This window comes from Colletotrichum fioriniae, assembly GCF_027942845.1.
Source record: "Colletotrichum fioriniae strain IMI 355084 chromosome Unknown scaffold_1, whole genome shotgun sequence".
Classification (NCBI taxonomy): Eukaryota; Fungi; Ascomycota; class Sordariomycetes; order Glomerellales; family Glomerellaceae; genus Colletotrichum; species Colletotrichum fioriniae.
Genome location: NW_027076837.1, coordinates 1,788,904 through 1,805,897, shown reverse-complemented (window position 1 = coordinate 1,805,897; position 16,994 = coordinate 1,788,904). Strand labels below are relative to the sequence as shown.

At 53.9% G+C, this 16,994-nt stretch overlaps 3 protein-coding genes and 1 non-coding gene across 4 annotated transcripts; all 4 read left to right on the top strand.

The window, feature by feature from the left end:
- Window positions 1–6,134: 6,134 nt before the first annotated feature.
- N0V96_000475 (uncharacterized protein) lies at window positions 6,135–7,766 on the top strand (the record flags this gene model as incomplete). The annotated part of the gene is made up of 4 exons (XM_065755950.1): window positions 6,135–6,267; window positions 6,309–7,192; window positions 7,250–7,399; window positions 7,455–7,766. The coding sequence occupies 4 exons, from the start codon at window positions 6,135–6,137 to the stop codon at window positions 7,764–7,766; spliced, it is 1,479 nt and encodes a 492-aa protein (XP_065615190.1).
- Window positions 7,767–9,089: 1,323 nt separating this feature from the next.
- Window positions 9,090–9,902, top strand: N0V96_000474 (uncharacterized protein; the record flags this gene model as incomplete). Its single annotated transcript, XM_065755949.1, has 4 exons — window positions 9,090–9,092; window positions 9,235–9,559; window positions 9,706–9,801; window positions 9,868–9,902. The coding sequence occupies 4 exons, from the start codon at window positions 9,090–9,092 to the stop codon at window positions 9,900–9,902; spliced, it is 459 nt and encodes a 152-aa protein (XP_065615189.1).
- A 1,053-nt stretch (window positions 9,903–10,955) lies between these two features.
- On the top strand, window positions 10,956–11,043 carry N0V96_000473. The gene has a single exon. It is a non-coding gene; the product is annotated as a tRNA-Tyr (tRNA).
- A 1,807-nt stretch (window positions 11,044–12,850) lies between these two features.
- On the top strand, window positions 12,851–16,957 carry N0V96_000472 (uncharacterized protein; the record flags this gene model as incomplete). Its single annotated transcript, XM_053193434.2, has 4 exons — window positions 12,851–13,094; window positions 13,156–14,830; window positions 14,888–15,735; window positions 15,786–16,957. 4 exons carry the CDS (start codon window positions 12,851–12,853, stop codon window positions 16,955–16,957), a joined length of 3,939 nt encoding a protein of 1,312 aa, XP_053049151.1.
- Window positions 16,958–16,994: the final 37 nt, after the last annotated feature.

The following is a 16,994-nucleotide window of genomic DNA, read 5'->3' as shown; positions in this document are numbered from 1 at the left end:
GGTCAGTTTGACCAACAACTGCATTGAAATTTCGAGAAAAGCTGATTGATTTTCTTAGTCCCTTTGGAGTCGACCCTGATTCATCACGCACGAGGAAAATGCTGGGCGAGGAATACGTCTCGTGTCCATTTCTCGGAGACAGGCCGAACTTTGGACACCTTGATATCCATATACGACGGCCAGCCAATGAAATACCGGGTAGTAGTGCTCCCCAGACGCCCTCCTCTGAGACTTCAACTGCTCTACCTTGAGCGAACGACGCTCGCCGAAGCAAAAAGGAAGCACCACAGCGAATGCGGCTCACTGAGGGAGGCTTTTATAAGAGTGAACACAGGAGAAGAGTGCTTGTAAGAGCTCGAAGACAATGAGAAAAGACGAAGTTGGCTCTTATTAGGTTAGACTGGCGGTTTGCGTCGATACAGCATGGTATCATTGTACACTTAGGCTTTTGATGGAGGAAAGGCTGGTGGGCTGAGTATCCAGGAACAGAAGTTATCAACACTTTCCACTGGACCTTTCAACACCAGGTTGTTATTCGCGAGCGTAAGGGCTGTGCGGTTGGTTGAACAAGTGAATGGAGTAATAGAATGCCGCTGCGTAGTGCTTAGGGGAAGTTGGGGATTATACTCAAACCACCATTCCGCGACTGCCCATCATCGTGTATGAGCTTTCGGTGCCATGTCATAGGAATACTAGTATTTCTTGCTGAAAATAGAACCACCCAGTAGCAGTGCAAATATTCCGAAATGGTGGCTAAGCTGTCACCACCCATGGGCGTTTCCTCTTTGGTTCCCAGCGTGCATGTTTTATCGAGACGATTGTCAACTTTGTCAGTTGGAACTTGGCTCAGCCATTCTCTGCACAATGACCTAATAGAAGCGGGAGGCGTTGAACGAGAAAAAGCAAGTTGGCTTTCGTGGGCACACAATCTACTTGGGATTGAAGTAAGGGACACACACACTCTCTCTCGCGGCTAGTCATATGGACTGCCATATTTCATTCGAATAATCAACGTCGAAAGAGACAGCAGTGTAGGTACCCAGCACTCCGCCGGAAAGTATACAACAAGGTTAAAATGCCAGTCTGCAGACTGCCAGACACACGGGGAGCTCGCGGAAGGAGGCTCACACCCCCCGGGACAATACCATGGGAGCATTTGCATTGAATGGGAAGTTTACGTTTACTCGTACAAACCGGCGGCACGGCAATGGTGGGGCCCACACACCGTCCCGATGCCGCCGGCGTTTGGTGCACCACCCACATGAGCCTCCGCCACACGAGCCTCTTTTTTGTTGTTCTTGTTTAGGTATGTTCAGCTTGTTTGTTTGCTCCGGAGAGGAGGCTTGCCCTGTGTATCTTGTACTGCGTAGGTATGGTTCCCCGTGGGTGGTGGTGTTTGGCCAATGCCTTTTGGGTTCTGGAACCTCTGACGCTTGTTTCCGTAGAATAGAGTCTAGGGGGGAACGCAAGGAAAAGAGAAAAAAAGCTCAAGACTCTAAGTAGTCTGTCATCCCATGTTTACGCGCGGCGGGGAGATGCATGCCGAGACCGTTTCCGGTCAATGCAGGCGGCACCATGTGTGTCTTGTTTCTTTTTTTGCACTCTTCCTTTCCCATGGGAAAATACAACGCCTTGGGGGAACGTTGTCTGGCGATTCCGGTCACTCTGGTGGTTTGGCCAGCAGGGGAGGAGGTCAAGACTAGGGGGCTTCCTGGGAGGATACCTCAAGCTGCTCAACGGATGAACGGGGAAATAGGTACATCTCTCGACTCTGAGAACCTGGAAGAGATCTCAGAGAAGGAGGAACAACAATTTGCTGGTTGCAACTTTTGCGGTGGACCCCTCCTGGCAGACTCGCACCAGAATCCGGCGCGAAGATACCCACGTTGGGAAAACGTTGCTTTGGGAACCTTTCGGGGGGTCATCCCGGTGTGATTTTCTTGTCAAAAGCCCCAGGTCGCAGCGGGTGCGGAATCGGGAAGCCTTTCCCCTGGCGGCGGTATTTCCCTCTTTTGCATGAGAACACCCCTGCTGCGTGGTGCGTCTGTGGTCCAAAATCTGTGCTCCTGCATACCGTCCGGTGCCTTGGAAAGCTGGGACTCTTCCATCTATTTGGTCAGTTCACTATTTTTTTGGCGACAGTGTGGGATGGGGATGCATGAGAAAGGCAGACGGACCAAGGTTGGTGGTACGGAGTACCTTAGTGTCCGTACTGTATGCGAGTGTGTGAATGAGTGAGTGAGCACTGAGTGTGAGTGTGAGTGTGAGTGTGTGCCTGCCCAACCAGATCCATCACTCAATCGGGCGGTAACATGGCCAATGAGGATCGAGCGGTCCAGGGATGAGTTTGTATGGGATGTCTGGATCTTGCCCCCGTAAGCTTGTACGCATGCTGGTTGGTCGAAGACGTTCTTTGCGGCTGTGAATCGGTACGGGGTGATGGTTCTGGAATGTCTGGGATGCTTTTCGATGAGCGCTTGAGAGAGAGAAGTGATTGTCCAACCGTCATCGCGAGGCTTGCGAGAGGGGGCGAGTTTTTGGGTGAGGTTTTGGTAGGACGAGTGAACGAGAAGTAAGGTCGTGGTGTTTCTACCTACCTTAGCTGCGTGAGGGTTCGGGAGGGAGCCCGTCTCACTAAGGAGAGGTATCCTCAATCTCATACGGATACTTGCTCTCACTCAGATGAAATACTCAACTCTGTGTACAACGATAGTATGCGCGGGGAATATCAGACGGAAGGCGACATGGATGAGGCAAACTCCAACCGCCCAATATTCTCATGCACTAAGCAAATGGCAGCTAGCATCCGCCCAGCAATGCTTCGAGCTCTCTGTCTCTGTACGTAGTACTTCCCACTCTGGGCTCTGGAGTTTGCAGTCTGGAAAACCCCCATCCGCTCATCTCAGAAGAGCTCCCCATCTGCTACCCGCATTAGAAAAGGTGGAGAGGGATGCTGGGGCCCTGGGGGGCTAGTAGAAGGATGGTGGTGTCGCGCATCGGGACGAGGACGAGACTTTTTGGTCTTTGCCTTTTATTCCAATTGTCTTACTTGATGGGGGACCCGGGCGGCGCACGCATTAAAGGAGAACGGCCGCCCGGCTGAGTTTACCCTGTGCTGGTCCGGCGTTAGACTAGACTACTCCCCCAAAGGCCCCAAGGAAGAGACGACGGCGGCGGCAGCACCCACTTTGCGCTTGGCACTCGCGCGCGGTGCTTACTCTGGAAGCTAATTCGAGCAAGGCAGGCGGCACCTTGAGGCGTCAGGCGTGGTAATGTAATATGCCAGGAGGCATCTGATGCGACGACGGGGGCAAGACTCGTGGGTATTCTTCCGTAGGCAGTACGGATACTTGATGCGCGACAGACTCAGGTTGGGTACAGTGAGACTCGGGCTCAGTCAGACAAAATCCCCTCAGAATGTCTTTCTCTGTGAAGGCGATGGATCATGGAACGAGTTCGGATAGGCGTGCCAGGGATGTTGTTCTTCTCTTTAGCTCACAGACCGGGTTGTGGGTTTTCTGATGTTTCTGTCGTCGTTGGAATTGTTCCTGGGCAATGGGGGCGTAATTTATGGGTCCTATCTTTGCTTGCAAGCTGCCTGTGCTATCTCGTTTGTTTGCCTGCTCTTGAAGAAAGAGTTAGTTGGACTGTGAGAAAACGAAATGACGGCACTGGGATGCCGAGTGATGGGCTCAACAAAGAGCCAAGGACACGAGGTAATCTCTCTGACAGACGCAGCTTCTTTGACGGTGCCCGAGGGGGGTTTTCCAGGAACGGCTACCGCGCCAGTGCCAGTGCCAGTGCCAGCAGCTCCGAAGCTCTGCTCGACTGGACGATTCGACACCCTGGATTCCACGATCTAGGTACTCCGTACGGAGTATTTCGTATCACCGAAGGTTGAAGATGAGACTCGAGAGTAAGGTAGCCTTGTGCTGGTGTATTCCGTATCTGGCATTGGCTGAATAGCTTCCCAAAGCGAATGGTAGACCCATCGGTCGAGGTCCAAGAGGGTATCGCGGTCGCCCATCTCACTTTACGAATTGGACCAATTCAGGCTCTAGCTCCTTGCGAAGCGTGTGATGGGCCGGGATGGACTCTGCTTGTGTTCCCACCATGGAGATTTCTGTAATATGAGCTTGGCGGCACGGCAATGGGAGAAATATGGGAGATGAGACATGGCGTCTGATGCGGCGCGATAGTCGTCTGGTGTAGGGCACAGTGCGGACCCATTCACGTGGTCAGTGCAGATGGGAGGATCCAGTGCTCCACTCTCAATCTCGAGGCAGGAAGACGTCACTCGGACTCACTTCCTGCCATTATCATCCATGTCAATTTGGCCTAAGATGCATTGAATACTGCGTATGGAGTACATGAGGTAGCGTACTCGCTGTACAAGCTTCAACAGTATCAATATCTCTTGTCAACTGTGATCTCTGAGAACCCCCTATCGCGCCCCATCTCTCGAGCCCGGCCTCTTCTTAACCAGGACGGGACGGGCTAATCTCACCGGGAAATCCACCCACACACCCTTCCAGGCCTCTTGCTCTCTCTCTCTCGCTCGGTGGATGTTCTCTGTTGTAATTGTATCCATTAGCTCGCTGCTGTTCGTAGCACCCCCAGTCTCCGTCCTCTCTTCCATGATCCATCCTCTCTCTCTCTCTTTCTCTCTCTTACTGCGTAGGTAGTCTCTCAGTCTCCGTTCCCTTGAAGCTGCGGCCCCCCAGCTTCATCTGCACCTGTAGACACGGGCCAGCCCCTGGCCCCCCCAGTAGACCCCATCCAAGTGTTGCTTTCAAAGGCAAATCATCTCGCTTGTGCCTTTTACGCTCTTTCAGCCTCTGATACGTCGTGCTCTTGAGTCTTGCCAGTCTTTCTCACCTCTCACCATCCCCCCGGGCCCTTGGCTGCCATCTGCTCTCTTCCTCTTCCTCTCGCCGCCGACGCCTTGTCTTTTTACTGGCCATACGGGTTGTTAGCTTTGCTTTTTGGCTCTACTGCTCTATTGCTCTCGTTCTTCCTCTCGCTCTCTCGCTTACCCTTTCTCTCACTCTCCCATCTGTCCCATCCTCTCTTTCACTAACCCCCCTCCCCCGATTTTCCAATCTCCTTGCACGCCTTGCCGTTGCTCCATTCTTCGTCCCTCGTCCTCTTTCACGCATCATCAAACTCGCCAAACTTGTCGTTTCCGACTTCTTCGGCCGGCCTCGTCCCCCCAGAAAATATTCGAGCGATATTCGATATCTACCTCTTTTTTTCCTCTTTCCAAAAAGGCCAACCCATTCACTTGTTACCAGCGAACCTTAATTTCTTCCGCGACGTACCTTGCTATTCCCTGCAACCGCTCGCTCGCTTTCTTCTCGCCCACTTTTTTCCCATCTGATTCGAGCACTACCACCGCCAACCATTACGACCTTGCCTTGGGACCGACTCCAACTGACACTGGCCGCCGTAGACCATTGCCCCCCCAGGCCCAGCCACTTTGCCTCTCGCCCACCTAGTCATTCCATTGGCGCCGCTTCTTGCGCGACTGAGCCCAAACCATCTTCCATTCTCCGCGTTCGACCGACAACCTCACTGGGACGTCGCCTTTCCTCCTCTTCCATTCCATCCATCGCTCACCCGCGTCGATCTTTTACTTTCCGACAATTTTCCTTCACCTCGGACCGCGTGACGAGCTTTGCGAATCGGCCTTTTACGGCCGACAACAGCTCAGTTAAGGGGTTGAGGATTCTGGGAAGGCTTGCCGGACCCCAAGAAGAAAGGAGGTGAGTGACGACACTCCATTTTCAACTCTGCTTCAGCACTCGACGCACCCTGTCTGCCATCAATCTCGTGCTCGCGCGACACACCGCCTCACCGGGGGAAGAGGCATGTTCGCTCGTCTGTTGGTTCCGACCCACGTTCACGCGCACCGCTTGCTCCGTCTCGGACGCCCACAAGTTGACGAACACGACCTCGGTCATGTCTTAGACCTTGGAATGAGAGGCAGAGGCGGTAGTGTCATGATTGATCTGAATGTGCCCACTGGTGCTCGCCAGCCCCTCCTGGGCATCGTCGCTTGATTCATGCAGAACCGTTGGTCTTGCTTTGAACGTCTTGGCTAATCACCTCCCCTGCTCTAGCTCGACAGCATCATGTCCGAGAGACCACAACCATCCAACCCAGACGAAATCACACCACAGATTCAGCAAAACGGCCAATCGAGTCAAGAAATGTCCAAAGAAAAGGTGCTTCTGGCGCCAGAGGAGGGTGGAAATTCAAAGAAGGGTAGGGGCTTCCTGCATGTACCGTCTCGGTCTTCCTCGCAGCGCAATCAATCCTCTCCCACGTCGACAGGCTGAGCGGAGCAACAGTCAGCGATTCTAGAAACAGCATCGGCGGACGTTCGAAAGAGTCCAAGGGTAGTTTTCTAGGACGCCATCGAAATGGCAGCGTCGGCAGCCACAGATCCGGCATCGAAACCGAGCCCACCAACACCCCCGGCAACACGCAACCGAATTCTCCTGTGAACCCCCCTCAGAAGAAGAAGAAAGGAGGTCTCTTCGCCCTGCTTGGGTGCTGCGGTGTACCCGACAACGCGAACGCGATTGAGAACGGCGACGACGCCGTCCATAAGCTCGACAAATTGCCCGCGAGACCAACGACCGCCAAGTCTCGACAGCCCACCCCGCAGGACCAACAACCCCCTTCGAACAAGCCGCAAATCCAGGAGAAGCAGCCGCAGCCCGAGCAGCCAATGACAGCAACCGAGGCCAAAGGCAAGCGTGTGTCTGGAGCAACCACTGTCGATGATTCTACTGTTGGCGGAGAAGCTGGCGAATCCAAGCAAAACGTCGTCAGCAATGCCGGAGCTAGCAGTGCCGCGCCCGCGATTACGGTAGAGTCGACCACTGGAGAAAAGACCAAGGAGGCGCCAGTGCTGGAAGCAGACAAGAAGGATGCCGAAGGAGACGAGGCGATGCCCGATGCGACTCCCGAACCCGAAGAGAAGCACCAAATACCGCCCCCGGTAGAAGATGCGCCAACTAGCCAGCAGCTGCCGCCCCCTCCTCCGAACCCGCCCGTGTCAGCTCCTATCGATGAGGCCGTTCCAGAGCAAAAGTTCTTGCTGCCCCCCATTGCGCCTGAGTTCAAGGGCAAGAAATGTCTCGTGCTTGATCTGGACGAGACCTTGGTCCACAGTTCATTCAAGGTAAGCATTGAAACTGACTTTCGGCCCTATTCCACAAAGATACTCACAAATCTGCAGATTCTCCACCAAGCCGACTTCACTATTCCCGTTGAAATCGAGGGCAATTATCATAATGTCTATGTTATCAAGAGACCAGGCGTGGATCAGTTCATGAAGCGCGTTGGCGAGCTTTATGAAGTGGTGGTCTTCACTGCGTCAGTCTCAAAGGTGAGACCGTCCCCCTGAGCCCATTACTTTTGTTTGTGTGCTAACCCATCTCAAGTATGGCGACCCGCTGCTAGACCAGCTTGATATCCACAAGGTCGTTCACCATAGACTCTTCCGCGAGAGCTGCTACAATCACCAAGGAAACTATGTCAAGGATCTTTCCCAGGTGGGAAGAGACTTAAAGGACACAATTATCATCGACAACTCTCCCACGTCGTACATTTTCCACCCCCAGCACGCCGTTCCCATTAGCAGTTGGTTTTCAGACGCGCACGATAATGAGCTGCTGGACTTGATTCCCGTTCTAGAAGACCTCGCAAAGTCGGATGTCCAGGACGTCAGCCTGGTTCTCGACGTTACACTTTGAAGCTAAAGATACCAATTTCTTTTCTTCGTTCATCACCTCCGAAGAAATCTGCAGGACCGCGTGTCCCATCATAGCGGCAGGCGTTTGGGTTGAGATGGTTCGTTTCCAGCAGGTGTAGATGTATCACTGTCTAATCTTACCTTATAATGAGCATGGTGGAGGTACCAGACCACTGAGCCAGCTCACGGCGGCTTTCACGCAGCAAAGCTCGATGGCCGCATTTCAAAGGACCGCGAGGATGACAATTTCCATCAAAGAACCTCGGGATCGGAAAGGGAAAAAAAGTCAGGGCACTTTGGAGCTTGGGATGGCCGAACTGGGGCAGCTGGGGCATTTCTGTCACCTGGTGCTTCTTCGTCGGCATTGTTCGAATAATGCGGTTGAGGAACCCAACGAAAGATACCTGTTTATCGAAGACCAGTCATCATGAAGAACAAAAAGGCGGCTAGGGATACCATGGGTCCTCGTGTTGGAATCTCAAGGGGATGATGCCCTCTACGTGGCAGGATTTTGTTTTCCTTTTGTTCATTTTCTATGTCTGAATCGTACCCTCCACCACCACTACTACCACTACCCCCATACTACCACCTTTCTCCGGGAGTCTGCAAGCAGACATTTCATCTTCCTGCTTTTATAGCCGGCAATTGTCGATAAGGAGAGCGCTGTTGCAGGAAAGCGTTGCGTTGTGTTGTATTTCACCATGTGCTGCATAAGCTGGCGCCGTCAGATGGAAGCTTTCAGCTGCAGAGTGCGGCTGCTTCCTAGATACACAGTACCCTCAAATTCAATTGAAAGCATTAACAAGGTTCTCAGTGCATAACCGTATTTTTTTGAAGCGCGTAGTGAAGGGAGGGAAAGCATGTGCTACGACGAATTACCGCATCTGCATCTCGCAAGGACAGGATGACCATGTGTGCCATAACCTTAGGTGGTGAACTTGACTGGTCGTGCCAGGATTAGGGGCCCAGTGGAGTTTCTGGGAGCCGCTAGCCCGCTATGCTGAGCAGCCACCCATTAAGGTATGTTCGCCGCCCCAGGGGGGTCTGGAACGTCGGGTCGGAAAATCCCCTGGGCGGCGCCCAGCTGGTCCCCTTTCCAAAACTGTGGCCTCAACTCTGCCACTTTTGAGCGCAGGTGCACCCCCGACCCTCTAGAGAGCTCGAGTTCCCATCATCACGCCCTTCCGACCGACCATCCACATCCCACACCACCCTCTCCGAACTTCGATTCTTCTTCCCGCGTCGACTTTTCCGAACAAATTCCCCTGGTTTCCGAGTATCCTGCAGCGATCTTGGATCTTGTCCCTCGTCACACTCCTTCACAATGGTTAGTTATTTTCCTTTCCGCGGGAATCGCCAGGCTGTTTCCCCCCGAGCTCCCCCGAGCTCCCCCTTACCGAACTGCATGTGGTGGCTTTACTCTACCATGTCGCACGCGACTCTCTGAGGCATTGAGAACCAGATGCCAGCACTGGAGTCTGCGCCTGATTGTAATCAGTCAATGCGCGCGCGCCACGGCCGCAAGAACTACAGATGAAGCCGAACAAGAGCAAATCGCTGACATTGAAATTGTGGCATCGCAGTCTTCCCCTCGCCCTTCCTCGCCCGTTAACGGAGCCGGCGCCGCCGCCTCTGGCGCCAGCGTCGCGCGTCCTTCCTCGCCCACTCCCCCCGGCGGCCCCAGAACCGCCATCCGTCGCCGCGCGGCTGCCGACCAGAAGGAGAAGATTGCGAATGCGCGGCCGAACAGCACGAGAGCTGCCGGTGCTGGCGGTAGCAGCAGCACCATGCTGAGTACGTTCCCACCCCCATGATGTGTCCCTTAATATCTCAGAGATGGTGTGGTGGATGTTGGAGAAGTGGTTGGAACAGGAGAATTGGAGGAGAAGAAGTTTAATTGATGCCCAAAGAAATGGTTGCTAACGTTTGGATAACCACAGGACTCTACACCGACGAGTCTCCCGGTCTCAAGGTCGATCCCGTTGTTGTCCTTGTTCTTTCCCTTGTTTTCATTTTCAGCGTTGTCGCCCTTCACAGTAAGTTTGACCCATGGACTCATCACTCCTTGAATTGAACAGTAAGCTGACCTAATGGCGCTACAGTCATTGCCAAGCTCACCCGCAAGTTCTCGTCTTAAGCGATTTGAGAAGACACATAGGAGAGATGTAAAAGCTAGCCTTGGATGGAGCCCACGCAGCTTTGTGAGGAATCGCAAACGCAGAGGTGATGCTGCCATAGCCCAGATCGAAGGGATGCCATTGCAACGAGAAAGAAGAGAGGCGTGTCTGCAAAGGCACAGACTGCTTTTGAGATATGCGAGGAGTGGCATCTGACATAAAAAACAACAACACAAAAGCAACCTTTTGACGATAATGGACAATGGAGTGCCTGCTTGTGCTCGAGAGGGGGAGCACTTTGGTTGAAGAGGCTGAAGAGCATGACTGATGCGCGCCGCTGTATTATACCTCTTTTTACATTTTATTACGCTTCTAGTCTAGATAGTTCAACATGACTTCTGGAATCCAACAGTGTGCTGTCCTTGATGAAGAGCGGTTTTTGTATCTCTAAGAAGCCGTAGTCTTCGAATCTTGGCCAGGACAGAGATCTCGAAGTTCCAGCAAGTTCGGTTACGAGCTGGTCCCGACTACCCTTGTGGTGACCCTGAGCTCAATGGGTAGGTGACTGCCTAGGCGAGAAGCTTGATCCACCGTCCCGCAATGGTAACTTAAGAGGTGGAGGCAAGTGATTTGTGTGGTTACAGATACGGAGCAGACGAATTACTTTTGAAGATGATCAATAATCTTCTTGAAGCAGATTTTACTCAGAGGAACCCAACAGGAGATAGAGTCTTCCTGAGGCCTTCCTGAGATAGCAGGAAGCCGTTCAACTGGTGTCGCATGGGGACACGTGAGAGTAAGCCACCTAGTATCCGAACTCATTTTGGGAGGTGACCAGAGACGTTCCGCGTGCGCGTGCCCACGGCAAGGTCCAATAGGAGGAAATGCCCGTCCCCACCAACTCCATATCTCCTTCCCCATATCCTCATTGTCAGCCAATTACCATTCTTTCGTATCTGACTCGCTTGCCCACTCGTGCTATCCACTCGCGCACACAATATTGTTGGTAGATACTTATAGACAAAATCGCGGGAAGACAGCAACGATTCACCGAGAGCAGCTTAGCTGTCTTCCTCCCCTTGGTGTAGTTGGTTCATCACGTTCGACTGTAATGGTTACATTGTCATCGAAAGGTCTCTAGTTCGATTCTGGAAGGGGAGAACCGAATCTTTTGCAGTTTTCTCGTAGTGGTTTTTGATAGTCCTGACTCGTCTTCCAGTTCCACTTCTTCTCGCGTTTGTACTCGGTGTCTACTTGCTAGGTGTATTGCTCCGTCGCATGTCCCACATCTGCTCTGGTCGTATTTGCCTAGGAATACATGAAGCTATTGACGGACTAGGTATTAGTGACGATAGCTTAGATGTAGGTGATGTATATTTAGCCTATGGAGTCGAAGAGTTTATTGTTGCCTGATTGACCTTTGTGCTGCATTTTCGCACTCTTCACCACCAGTCAATCAATTTGGGGACCTGTTATAACCCGTAAGTTAATCGCGGGCCATACCTACCTACTTATGTAGTACGCCCGTGACGAACCGTCACATAACACTGGTTACACACACTATCAAGAGGCTCTTCCCAACTGTAAAGAGCCATGACTCCCGGTAACCTTCCCATGGGTATGAAATAGGCGGTCGCCTCTCAACACCGTTGACTCTGAGGTGTCTCTTATGACTGTTGCCTCGACGGAAACAACCTCCGAGCTGCCCTGGGACCGGAGAATAGGATCATGACCGTACAGCCAACGCTCCACGCTTCCACGCGGCCCTCAGACCCGGACCTGGACCCTGGACCATCTTTATTTGGTCCCCCTGAAAGTATCCTACCGAGACTACAACTGACCAGCGAACCGGAAGACGACTTATAGTCGCTGCCTAACGGTTAACCCAGGCCTGCTGCTTCGACGCCGAAAGGTTCCTCAATATCTCTACCAGACTAGACATTCTCGTGCCTGAGACGCGTGTTGAATGAGCGGGCCCTCCCTTGTCTTCCAAACCCATCATCTCTTACATAGTCTTGGTCTTGAGTTTTGTGGCTATGCGGGGTTCCAGAACAAGGTCCAGCTGGCCCTCTTCGAAATCGTCCCATCAAAAACATCCCGTCATTGGCTCACCCGATGCCATCTTTCTTGGAGGATCTTCGACGCCTCCTCTCCCCCACGTCCTCAAGCCATTGGACGAATGATGTTGCGGAAGGGAGGTGGACGTCATAGCTCTGTCCCCCCCCCGTCCCATGGAAATTCAAGCCGGGAGCGCCCCGTGCCAGTCGGCCCAGTCCAGTTCGCTTGAACTGAGGCGTTGAACCTGTTGATGCCACTTTTCGGACGGTTGCGTAGGACGGTGCTCACATGGGCTACCTCCCTCTTCCAGGTTGTCCATTGACTCCATTTGCTTCACCTTACAAGGCAGTGGAGGCCCTGGGAATCTGGGAATCCTGGCGGAGAAGTCGCTAGTGGCCCCCTTATCCGCACCCACCCCACCTCTAATCTGACCCTCGAACCCACTGAAGCTCCAGGGTCTTTCTCACGAGCTTGATCATCTCAGCTTTTGGCTCCGATGATGAAACGGGGCTGAATACTTATGCTGCCCGCCTTCGCTCTAGCACCTCGTTTGTCACTACACCTCTAGATCCTGCCTTCTGACCATTCTCTATTTCCCCATAACCCAACTCAAGAACTATCCTGTTCAGCAATATAATTGTCCATAAGCAAAACTTCCTACCTTGCCACTCTTGCTTGCCCCTCTTTTGTGTCACCAAGCTTGTTGCGCTGTTGAGAAGGCGCCCTTTTCGACCGAAAGCTCTCAAACTTCCGCAGTCCTACAACAACAGCTACCGACATCGCCGCTTCCACCTGCAACCAATCACCTCGTGATGACCTGAACTTTTGGAAACAATCGCAGTAACCCTCGACATCGTCACTGGTCTTCGCACCCCTCGGTTGACGAGTCGAAGAGTTGACCTTCCCCGCAATGACGGTCGTCAAGAACCCAGAAGCGGGCGCGAGCTCGTCTGCCCCTCCCCCGCCACCAAGACGGCCCAGCAATTTGAACCTCGACAGGACGGACAGCGCAGAGGTTCCAGACGCCCTTGTCTCTGACGGGTTCAGCTTGCCTTCGCTAGAGGCCGAGAACGAGGCCCCGCCGGCCTACGGAGATCTTCCCGACCAGCTGCAGTTCAATCAGGCGGGCTTCGAAGCCGGCGCCAATGTTACAGGTAACGTTGAATTCCTACCACCAACACCCACATCACAAGATTCGCTGACGAGTAGTACTAGGGGATGGCCGAGTCAACATCAATATCAACCAGAGTGGCAACCGCCTGGCCGAGATCCTTGCTCCGACGCTACGAAACCAGCTTCTCGCCGACAAGCGACCCCAGGCACCCTTGCCTCCCGCCTACATTCCCCCGAGCCTCGGAGGCCAGCCGGGCCAGACCCCTCCCCCGCAGCTCAACGTCGTTATACAGATTGTCGGCTCACGAGGCGACGTCCAGCCCTTTGTCGCCCTCGGCAAGGTGCTGAAAGATACCTACGGTCACCGCGTGCGAATAGCCACGCACGCGACGTTTCAAAAGTTTGTTGAGGAGAATGGGCTCGAGTTCTTCTGCATCGGCGGCGATCCCGCCGAGCTCATGGCCTTCATGGTCAAGAACCCTGGTCTTATGCCCGGCTTCGACACACTCAAGAGCGGAGAGGTTAGCAAGCGCCGCAGAGGCATCCAAGATATTCTTCTCGGATGCTGGCGCTCTTGTATCGAGGCGGGCAACGGGTTAGGTCCGCCACCGAAACCGCATGCCAAGGACCAGCCGCTGGACGAGCACTATGGGATACCTGGGGACCCGACACAGAAGCCCTTTGTGGCTGATGCCATCATTGCGAACCCGCCGAGTTTTGCGCATATTCACATAGCGGAGAAGATGGGAATTCCGTTGCACCTGATGTTCACCATGCCGTGGACGCCTACGCGCGCCTTTCCTCATCCGCTAGCCAACATTCAGTCGACGAACACAGACACGGTCATGACCAACTATGTTTCCTACGCCTTGGTTGAAATGATGACATGGCAGGGCCTCGGCGACGTTATCAATCGATTCAGAGACAAGGCGCTGGATCTGGAGCCCATGTCGCTGATTTGGGCCCCGGGTGTATTGACGAGATTAAGGATCCCCTACACGTATTGCTGGTCTCCGGCACTGATTCCCAAGCCGAACGACTGGGGTCGTGAGATCGATATTTCAGGATTCTACTTTTTGAACCTGGCCTCGGCGTTTACCCCAGAACCTGATCTAGCTGCGTTCTTGGCTGCTGGGCCTCCTCCCGTCTACATCGGGTTTGGCTCTATCGTGGTTGACGACCCAAATGCTTTGACCAGGATGATTTTCGACGCTGTTCACCAGACTGGTGCACGCGCGCTGGTCTCCAAGGGCTGGGGCGGTCTAGGCGCGGAAGATGTTGGGCTTCCAGATGGGGTCTTCATGCTGGGCAATGTACCCCACGACTGGTTGTTCAAGCATGTGTCAGCTGTCTGCCATCACGGTGGCGCAGGAACAACTGCCGCAGGTATCCAGGCAGGCAAGCCCACCATCATTGTGCCGTTCTTTGGTGACCAGCCGTTCTGGGGAGCCATGGTCTCGAGGGCGGGTGCTGGTCCGGATCCCATTCCTTACAAGGAGCTCACGGGAGACAAGCTCGCGGAAGCCATCAAGTTTGCGATTAAGCCCGAAACCCAGGCCAGAGCCCAGGAGCTTGGCCACAAGATTCGCGAGGAGAAGGGTACTGATTTGGGTGGTAAGAGCTTCCACGACCACTTGGATACCGACGAACTTAGGTGCTCTATTGAGCCCAGTCGGGCGGCTGCTTGGCGTGTAAGGAGGACGAAGGTCCGTTTAAGCCCCATGGCTGCCGCGGTCCTGGTAGAAAGGGGCCTGATCAAGTATTCTGATCTTAAGCTGTGAGTATTCATGCCCCTCCAGTTACTCCATACGAAGTGATAACTAATACCTCACAGCTACCGGCCAAAGGAGTACATTACGGAGGGCCAGCCGTGGGATCCTATCTCCGCAGTCTCAACATCGCTCGTCGCAGATATTAGCAGTATCGGTATGGCTGTGGCCGATTTCCCCAGAGAGCTGTTCAAGAGTCGAAGCAAAGAAGACAAGACGCCTGAGACTTCTACGCCTTCTCTCACGGAAGCCTCCTCAAGCAAGCAATCTCTACATCAGAGTGATAAGGCATCGATTGCGGCTCCAAGCACGCACGCATCGGAGTCTTCGACACAGCTGGGCCTCATGGAAATGGAGGGCTCTACCCCGACGCTGCCGCAATCTCCACAGCCAGACACAGCATCTTTAGCACAGTCTCAGACGGCCTCCACTGCTCCTTCTATGGTTTTCAGCCCTCCTGATGGTGCGTCGATTGCTCGTAGCGAAACTACTCCATCAGAACATGCGTCAACGACTCAATCAGTAAGACCGTCCAACAGTCCGGCGAAAAGGTCGTTCAAAGAATCGATGCCTGCAAACGTGGGTGTCGATGCTGCCGTAGCAGCTGGAACTAGCGTTAGTCGCATCGTTACTACCGGTGTGAAGACACCAATGAACGTGTGTCTCGGCTTGGCAAGGGGTTTCCGGAATGCCCCTCGACTGTACAACGATGACACTGTCCGGCCGCCCGAGAAGGTGACGGACTTGGCAAGCGGTATCAGAATAGCTGCCAAGGAATTCGGCTACGGCATGTTTGACGGCATCGGTGGACTCGTCACTCAGCCGCTGAAGGGCGCTGAGAAGGAAGGTGGGATAGGTCTCATCAAGGGCTTTGGCAAGGGCATTGGAGGCTTGATCCTCAAGCCCGCATCTGGTGAGTTGAATCCGTGCCATAGTAAGACTGACTGTTGCTAATTGATACAGCTGTATGGTCCGTCCCGGCGTACACCATGCAAGGTGTCCATGCGACTCTCCGGAACGCCTTTTCTAGCAGTGTCCAGAACTACATCATTGCGTCTCGCATGAAGCAGGGACAAATGGACATGGACAGTGCCAGCGTCGCGGAACGCGAAGACGTCGTTGTGCGTTGGAATAATGTCAAGTTTGATCTAAAGAACTTCCAGGCCATGAAGTTGAAGGAACAGCGAGAGAAGCAGAGGGCTGAAGGCGAAGGACCCTACGGACAACCCGAAAAGAGTCTCACAGCCCCGGTCACGGGCTGGGCCCACACGAGAAAATTGTCCTTTGAGGAAAGGAAACAGCTTCATGCTCGGAAAGAGGCATGGAAAAAGGGTCATGTCGAGGCTATTGTCCCTGCCTCGAGGTCGGATTTGTCGCTCTCGGAGCCTAGCTCAATGAGTGCTGCCGAGGACGAAGAATTTGAGCGCGCCATCCGCGTATCCGTCGCAGAAACGTCGCGCGGCAACGCCGAAGAAGACGCTGCGGTCGAGCAGGCTATCCGCACAAGTGTCAATCACTTCCGCAGCTCCGGAGTTCCTGACATACGGGCCGAGAAGGCCGCGCCCCTCGATAGAGACGCTAAGAACCAGGACCAGGACCCGTTCTCAAGCGCCGAGCTGGAGATCACGGACGAGGAGTACCAGCGGCTCATTGAGGAGGCCATCAACCAGAGCATGTCTCTCAAAGCCGCCGGGGTACAGCCAGGCGAGGGATCGCACGGCGACGATGAAGAATTCCACCGCGCCCTCGAGCAGTCCAAGATTGCCCAGCAGCAACCCCCCGCACACGAAGACGACGAGGAGCTGCAGCGGATCCTGGAGGAGTCCAAGAGGCAGCACGCAGAGGGCAACACAAATGAGGAGGAGGAACTGCGCAAGGCGATTGAGGCGTCGGAAGCCGCGCACAGGGAGCAGCAGAACAAGGACGCCGCGGCGCGGACAGAGGAGGATGTCGTGATGGAGTATGTCAAGAAGCAGAGCCTTGCCGAGGAGGAGTTCCGGCGAAATGCGTCAAAGGGTAAGGGACGCGATGTTGCGGCGGACGTTGATGAGGATGAGGATGAGGAGCTGAGGAGGGCGATGGAGGAGAGTTTGAAGATGAGTGGACGGCCGGGAGGGTCGAGCTCCTACCAGTGATCTTTTGGGTTTACTTGCTTTTCTCCTTCTTTTCCTT